Source organism: Nicotiana tomentosiformis, chromosome 12 (genome assembly GCF_000390325.3).
Source record: "Nicotiana tomentosiformis chromosome 12, ASM39032v3, whole genome shotgun sequence".
Taxonomy (NCBI): Eukaryota; Viridiplantae; Streptophyta; class Magnoliopsida; order Solanales; family Solanaceae; genus Nicotiana; species Nicotiana tomentosiformis.
In genome coordinates, this window is record NC_090823.1 from 66,926,971 (window position 1) to 66,935,527 (window position 8,557).

An 8,557-nucleotide genomic window follows, 5' to 3' on the forward strand; every position below is an offset into this window, starting at 1 on the left:
AAGACACCAAGTGGTGTATCAAAGCTACTACTACAAACAAGGACAACACTCGGCCACCTAACCCTCATCCTTTATTCTCAACCTCCACACCTTCCTATCCATGGTCATGTCCTCAGTGAGCTAGATCAATGCCATATCTTGCTTAATCACCTCTCCCTAATACCTCTTCAGCCTGCCTCTACCTCTCTGTTGGCCTTCCCAAGCCATCCTCTCACACCTCCTCACCGGAGCATCAGTGTCTCCCCTCTTCAAATGCTCGAACCATCTATGTCTCGCCTCCCACACCTTGTCCTCCAAAAAGGGCCATACCCACCTTGTCCCGGATAACTTCATTTCTAATTTTATCTAACCTGGTATGCTCGCATATCAACCTCAACATTCTCATCTCAGCCACCTTCATCTTCTGAACATGGGATTTCATGACTGGCCAACACTCTACCCCATACAACATAGTCGGTCAGACCATCGCTCTATAGACTTTACCTTTAAGTTTTGGTGGCACATTCTTGTCACACAAAACACCAGAAGCGAGCCTCCATTTCATCCATTTTGCCGCAATATGGTATGTGACATCCTCATCAATCTCTCCATTCCCTTGTCTAATGGACCCAAGGTACTTGATACTATCTCTCCTAGGGATGACTTGCGAATCGAGCCTCGCGTCTTCATCTTCTTCCTGAGTTGTGCCACTAAACTTGCACTCTAAGTATTCTATTTTGGTCCTGCTCAGCATGAAACCCTTAGACTCCAAAGTCTTTCTCCATACCTCTAACCTCTCGTTAACACCACAACGCGTCTCGTCAATTAGTACAATAACATCAACAAATAACATGCACCATGGCACTTCCACTTGAATCTGACGCGTCAGCGCATCGATCGCCAAGGCAAATAGGAATAGGCTGAGGGCTGATCCCTGATGCAGCCCCATCATAACCGGAAAGTGTTCTGAGTCCCCTCCCAGTGTCCTCACCTAAGTCTTTGCACCCTCGTACATGTCCTTAATAGCCCTAATATATGCAACAGGAATGCCTCTAGCCTCCAAACATCTCCATAGCACCTCCCTCGGTACTTTATCGTAAGCCTTCTCTAAGTCGATAAAACCATATGCAAATCCCTCTTCCTATCTCTATATTTCTTCATTAACCTCCTAACAAGGTGAATAGCCTATGTAGTTGAACGCCTCGGCACATACCCAAATTGGTTCTCTGAAATAGACACAATCCTCCTCACTCTCAGCTCCACCACCCTCTCCCATACTTTCATAGTATGGCTAAGTAGCTTGATTCCCCGATAGTTGTTGAAATTTTGCATATCCCCCTAGTTCTTATACAGCGGGATCATCGTACTCTATCTCCATTCCTCGGGCATCTTCTTCATCCTAAAAATGACATTGAATAGCTCAATAAGCCATTCCAGGCCCGCCCTACCCACGCTCTTCCAAAATTCCATCGGGATTTCGTCTGGCCCGGTCGTTCTCCCCTTGCTCATCTTACGTATAGCCCCCTCTACCTCCACAACTTGTATACTCTGACAATACCTAAAGTCTCGACAATTCTTAGAGTTTTCTAAGTAACCCAGCACAATGTTTCTATCCCCTTCTTCATTCAGAAGTTTATGGAAGTACGTCTGCCATCTCTGTCGAATCGGAGCCTCATCCAACAACACTCTACCTTACTCATCCTTGATGTACTTCACTTGGTCCAGGTCACGTGCCCTCTTCTCTCGCACCTTGGCTAACCTGTATAGCTTCTTGTCCCCTCTCTTTTCTCCAAGTTCTTCATACAAGCGCTCAAATACGGAAGTCTTAGCCGCAGTAACTGCTAACTTCGCTTCCTTCTAAGCCACCTTATACCGCTCCCTGTTCATCCACACGGCTCAAATCTAACCAAAATTGACTTAATATCATCAAATAATTCAAGGAAAAATAATTAAAATAGATAAAGTTATGATCTTTATACTTTTCCCAAAAAGTCAACCCTAGGCTCGCCTGGTCAAAACCCGGGTCAAAAGGTAGATTCCGACTACCCATAACACCACGAGTTCATATATGTGATCAGTTTCAAAATCCGAGTCCAAATCGACTCTTAAAACTCAAATTCTTATTTTTTAAAAACTTGACAAAGTTTCACAAATTTTCATTTTGATTCACATGATTTTGATGTTAAATCTGAAATATATTGATGAAATATAGTTGGAAATTGATTATAATCACTTACCCAATGTTTGTAGATGAAAATCCTCTCTCCAAATCTCTTCCTACCGAGTCTAGGGTTCTAAAATGTGAGAAATGAGGTGAAATCCCGACATCCCAGCCCTTATGACCAGCTGCAGATGTCGCATTTGTGACATAGGGTTCGCATTTGCGAACCCTCGCAATTTTGAATCGGGGGTCGCATTTGCGAACACTGACAGCCTCAACAAAAGTCGCAATTGCGATAAAGGCTTCGCAATTGCGAAGCTGGCAACTATCGCAAATGCGACCAAATGATCGCAATTACAAACCAGCCCTCAACCTGTTGACTTTGCAAATGCGAAGGGGAAGTCGCATTTGCAATATCTGACCACCCTCTGCCACATTCTCAATTGCGAGGCTGGTGCTCACAACTGTGATAACTGAGCACCAGCATACCAGCAATTACATTTTCAGTTCAAACCATTCTGAATCATGTCTGAAACTTATTCGAGCCCTCGAGGCTCCAAACCAAACATCCACATAAGTCTAAAAACATTATACGAACTCACTCACGCAATAAAAACACAAAAATAACATCTAGAACTACGAATCGGACACCAAAACGCATAAATTTCAAAGTAAATTTTAAGAACCTCTAGAGTTGCAACTAAGCGTCCGAATCATATCAATTCAACTCCAAATGATACCAAATTTTGCAGAAACGTTATAAATAGCATAACGTACCTATTCCAAGTCCAAAAATCAAATTTTGAACCCGATTGCTAAAAGTCAACCTACGGTTAAGCTTTTCAAATTCAAATTGCCAAATTTCGGCAAAATATCACAAACTAACCTACGGACTTCTGAGCTTGATTCCGGACATACGTCCTAGTCCAAAATCACGATACGAAGCTATCGGAGCTATCAAAACACCGTTCCGGGATCGTTTTCATGAAAGTCAACCATTGGTCAACATAAACAACTTAGGCTTCTAAGCCAAGAATCAAAGGGTCCAAATCAACTCGAAATCCTCCCGGAACAAAACTAATCAACCCCGTAAGTCATAAAACCATAAACACACATATGTGAAGCATAAAAGGGGAAACGGGGCATTATTACACAAAACGGTCGGTCGGGTTGTTGCATTCTCCCCCTCTTAAAACAAACGTTCGTCCTCAAAAGTTCATAAAGACATACCTGAAGTGATGAATAGATGAGGATAACGACTCCGCGTGTCGTGCTCGGTATCCCAACTCGCCTCCTCGACCGGATGACTCCTCCATTGAACCTTCACTGAAGCAATGTTCTTTGATCTTAACTTCCGGACTTATCTATCCAAGATAGCCACTGGCTCCTCAATATAGGTCAAATCCTTGTCCAATTAGACTGAGCTGAAGTCTAATGCATGAGACGGATCACCATACTACTTTCAGAGCATAGAAATATAGAACACAGGATGAACTGCAGATAAGCTAGGTGGCAACGCAAGCTTGTAGGCCACCTCACCAATCCTCTCAAGGATCTCAAAAAGGTCTGATATACCTAGGGCTCAACTTGCCCTTCTTCCCGAACCTCATCACACCCTTCATGGGTGAAACCCGGAGCAAAACTCGCTTTCCAACCATGAATGCAATATCACGAACTCTCCGATCGGCATAACTCTTCTGTCTAGAATGGGATGTACGAAGCCTGTCCTAAATTAACTTGACCTTCTCCAAGGCATCTCAAACCAAATCCGTGCCTAACAACCTAGAATCTCCTAGCTCAAACCAACCAACTGGAGAACGATAACATCTCTCATATAGGGCCTCGTAAGGAGCCATCTGAATACTCGATTGGTAGCGGTTATTGTAGGCAAACTCCGCAAGCAGCAAGAACTGATCCCAAGAACCACTGAAATCCATAACACAGGCACAAAGCATATCGTCCAATATCTGAATGGTGCGTTCGGTCTGGGGGTGAAATGTTGTACTCAACTCAACCCGTGTGCCTAACTCATGCTACATAGCTCTCCAGAAATGAGATGTAAACTATGTGCCCCAGTCAAAGATGATGGATACCGGTACGCCATGAAGTCAGACAATCTTGCGGATATAGATTCGAGCCAACTGCTCTGAAGAATAGCTAGTCACCACCGGAATGAAATGAGCCGACTTAGTCAACCTATCCACAATCACCCATACAACGTCAAATTTCTTTTGAGTCCATGGGATCCCAACAACGAAGTCCATGGTAACGCGCTCCTATTTCCACTCGGGAATCTCAATTCTCTGAAGCAAACCACCTGGTCTCTGATGCTCATACTTCACTTGCTGAAAACTTAGGCACCGAGCTACATACTCCACTATGTCTTTCTTCATTCTCCTCCACCAATAGTGCTACCTCAAATCCTGATACATCTTAGTGGCACCCGGATGAATGGAGTACCGCAAACTGTGGGCCTCCTGAAGGATTAACTCAAGCAACCCATCTACATTATCCACACATAACTGGCCCTGCATCCCTAACACACCATCATCTCTGATAGAAACCTCTTTGGCATCGCCGTACTGTACTGTGTCCTTAAGGATAAGCAAACGGGGGTAGTCATACTAACACTCTCTGATGCGATCATATAAAGAATACTGAGAAACCATGCAAGCAAGAACTCGACTGGGCTCTGAAACATCCAATCTAATAAATTGGTTGGACAAGGCCTGAACATCCATGGCTAGTGGCCTCTCTGCTGCCGGTAGATATGCTACACTGCCCAAGCTCTCTGCCTTTCGACTCAAGTCATCGGCTACCACATTGGCCTTTCCGGGATGATATAGAATAGTGATATCATAATATTTAAGCAACTCTAACCTTATCCATTGCTGCAAATTAAGATCCTTCTATTTGAACAGATGTTGTAGACTATGGTGGTCGGTATAGACCTCACAAGGGACACCATTCAAATAGTGCCACCAAATCTTCAATGCATGAACAATAGCTGCCAATTCCAAGTCATGGACCAGATAATTCTTCTCATAGGTCTTCAGCTGCCGAGACGCGTAGGCAATCACCCTACTGCCTTCCATCACCACCACACCAAGGCCAACATGTGATGCATCACAATACACAATGTAAGGCCCTAAACCCGTAGGAAACACCAATATTGGAGTTGTAGTCAAAGTAGTCTTGAGTGTTTGAAAGCTCGCCTCACACTCCTCGGACCATCTGAAAGGAGCACCCTTCTGGGTCAACCTTGTCATTGGTGCAGCAATGGATGAGAAACCCTCAATGAAATGGCAGTAATATCTGGCCAAACTAAGAAAACTTCGAATCTTAGTAGCTAAAGATGGTCTAGGCCAACTCTGAACTACTTCAATCTTTTTCAGGTCTACCTTGATCCCCTCACTCGACGCCACATGACCCAAAAACGCCATTGAATTAAGCCAGAATTCACACTTTGAGAATTTTGCATACAACTTCTTCTCTCTTAAGGTCTGGAGCACGATCCTCAGATGCTGCTCATGATCTTCTCAATTGTGGGAGTACACCAAGATGTCATCAATAAACACAATGAAAACTGAATCAAGATATGGCTGGAATACACTGTTCATCAGGTGCATAAATGATGTTGGGGCATTGGTTAGACCAAATGGCATCACAAGGAACTCGTAATGACCATACCGAGTCCTGAAAGTAGTCTTCATAATATCCGAATCCCAAATCTTTAGCTGATGATACCCTAACCACAAATCAATCTTTGAGACACTCTGGCACCATGTAACTGATCAAATAAGTCATCAATGCATGGCAATGGATACCTATTCTTCATTGTAACCTTGTTTAACCGGTGATAATCAATACACATGCGCGTAGAACCATCATTCTTCTTCACAAACAAAACCGGCGCACCCCAAGGAAACACACTAGGCCAAATGAAACCATTATCAAATAACTCTTGCAACTGCTCTTTTAATTTCTTCAACTCCGATGGGGCCATACGATAGGGTGGAATAGAAATGGGCTGAGTGCCCGGCAACAAGTTAATATCAAAATCGATATCCCTATCGGGCGGCATGCCTAGAAGATCTGCTGGAAATACATCTTGGAAGTCTCTCACTACTGGAACTGACTCAACGCTAGGATATCAGCACTGATATCTCTCACAAAGGCTAGATATGCATCACACCCCTTCTTAACCATCCGCTGAGCTTTTAAAAATGACACAACCCTACTAGGAACATAATCCAATGTACCCTTCCACTCTAATCGTGGCATACCTGGCATGGCCAATGCCACAGTCTTGGTGTGACAATCTAGAATAGCATGATAGGGCGACAACCAGTCCATGCCCAAGATCACATCAAAGTCTACTATAATGAGCAACAATAGATCAACTCTGGTCTCAAAACCACCAATAACAACTAAACACAACCAATACACATGGTCTACAACAATAGAATCTCCCACAGGCATGGACACATAAATAGAAGAACTCAAAGAATCACGAGATATATCCAAATACAGAGCAAAGTAAGATGACATATATGAATAAGTGGATCTCATATCAAATAAGACTGATGCATCTTTATGACAAGCCGGAACCATACTTGTGATGCCTGCGTCTATAGCGACTGCCTGCGTCCTACCCGACAAATCATAAAATCTGGCCTAGCCTCCCCCTCTAAGGTGACCTCTACCCGCCTGACCCCCCACCCCTAGCTAGTTGTGTGGGTGTAGTGGCAACTGGAGCAGTAACCATGGGCCTATGAAGTTTATGGATCTGACTGAATTTGTGGAGCCTGAGTAGTCTATGGAGGTACACCCCTCCTGAGTCTGGGGTAGTCTCTCACTATATGACAGGTATCACCACACCTAAAGAAAGCTCTCGGTGGGCATGGCTGCTGAGACTGGCTCAGGCCTGGTCGGCTAGACTGATCGCTAAAGACACCCCGTGTAGGAGGTGCACTAGAAAGTGGTTGAGAAAAGTGTGCAACCTGAGACCTCAGAATAACCAGAGCACCACTAGAAGCTGGAAATGCTAAATGAACTGGACAGCTCACATAGCCTCTACCATGACGGGCTACAACTGGGCGCAAGCACCACTATATCCACCAAAATCTCGAGGCCTCTTGGCCTCCCTGTCCTCCCTCTCACGGCCCCGGATTCCCTCCAACCTTCGTGCGATCTCTACCACCTGCTGGTATGGGGTATCTATCTCCAACTCTCGAGCCATGCTAAATCTAATACCATAGTTGAGCCTCTCGATGAATTGGCGAACTTGCTCTCTGACTGTAGAAACCAAGGTAGATGCATGTCTGGACAAATCACTGAATCTGACAGCATACTCTGACATCGTCATAGTGCCCTGGCGTAGCTGCTCAAACTTCGTGTGCCATGTATCCTTAAGGGTCTAGGGAACAAACTCTCTCAAGAAAATCTCTGAAAACTGAGTCCATGTAAGTGAAATTGCAACCACCACCACTGGTACGCTGCTCCTGATAGCTGGAATGTAATAAAACCAACCTCTCTCGTCTCCACAATACCCATGGTGCGGAGAATAAAGTATAAGCTACTCCTCCTCAGATGCCACTGCCCTAACTTCAGGCTGAACCAGAATAACCCGTTGCTCTGGGGCACGGGCTGCGAGAGTATGAGCTCCTCCCCCAGACTGAGATGTGGCTGGTGCAAGTGGAATCAACCCTGCCTGAGCTAGAGTACCGAACATGCTCAAGAACTGTGTGAGGGTCTCCTGAAGTGCAGGGGTGGCAACAGGTATCTCGGGTGCATGTCCCCTAACTAGAGCTAATAGTGTCTCCTCTGTCGCAACTCGGCTAGGTGCTCTAGTTGTACCATATGCCCCTCTTCGTCCTCTACCCCGAACTCAGCCTCTCTCGGCTCTAGCACGGGGTGCGGGTGTCTGATCGTCAGATCCTGCAGTGCGTGTCCTCACTATCTGTGAGAGAATAGAAAGTCAAATATTTAGTTTCCAAAGTCAACTAATTTGCACGATAAGGAATCAAAGAAGTGGAGTTTTTCTAACAAATTCGTAGCCTCTCGAAGATAAGCACAGACGTCTCCGTACCGATCCGCAAGACTCTACTAAACCTGCTTAGGACTCGTAACCCCTATGAATCTAGAACTCTGATACCAACTTGTCACGACCCCAATTTCCCACCTTAGGATGTCGTGATGGCACCTAGTCTCTAAGACTAGGTAAGCCTAACATTAATAATAACTTAACAGAAATAATCAAACAGAAATAGTAAAGCAAGATTGATAAACTCATATAAGCTTCCAAATAGGATCACAACTGAGGTACCGCCTTGTATATAACAAGAATCACAACTAAGGTACCGCCTCTTATTCACTTTTCATAATATCAATCACAATCTTTCCTTATATCACCGT

General features: G+C 44.6%; 2 protein-coding genes across 2 annotated transcripts; both read right to left on the reverse strand.

The window, feature by feature from the left end:
• Window positions 1–457: 457 nt before the first annotated feature.
• On the reverse strand, window positions 458–928 carry LOC138902794 (uncharacterized). The gene has a single exon (XM_070190694.1). The coding sequence runs from the start codon at window positions 926–928 to the stop codon at window positions 458–460; it is 471 nt and encodes a 156-aa protein (XP_070046795.1).
• Window positions 929–6,265: 5,337 nt separating this feature from the next.
• LOC138902795 (uncharacterized) lies at window positions 6,266–6,691 on the reverse strand. Its single transcript, XM_070190695.1, has one exon. It carries the CDS (start codon window positions 6,689–6,691, stop codon window positions 6,266–6,268), a length of 426 nt encoding a protein of 141 aa, XP_070046796.1.
• Window positions 6,692–8,557: the final 1,866 nt, after the last annotated feature.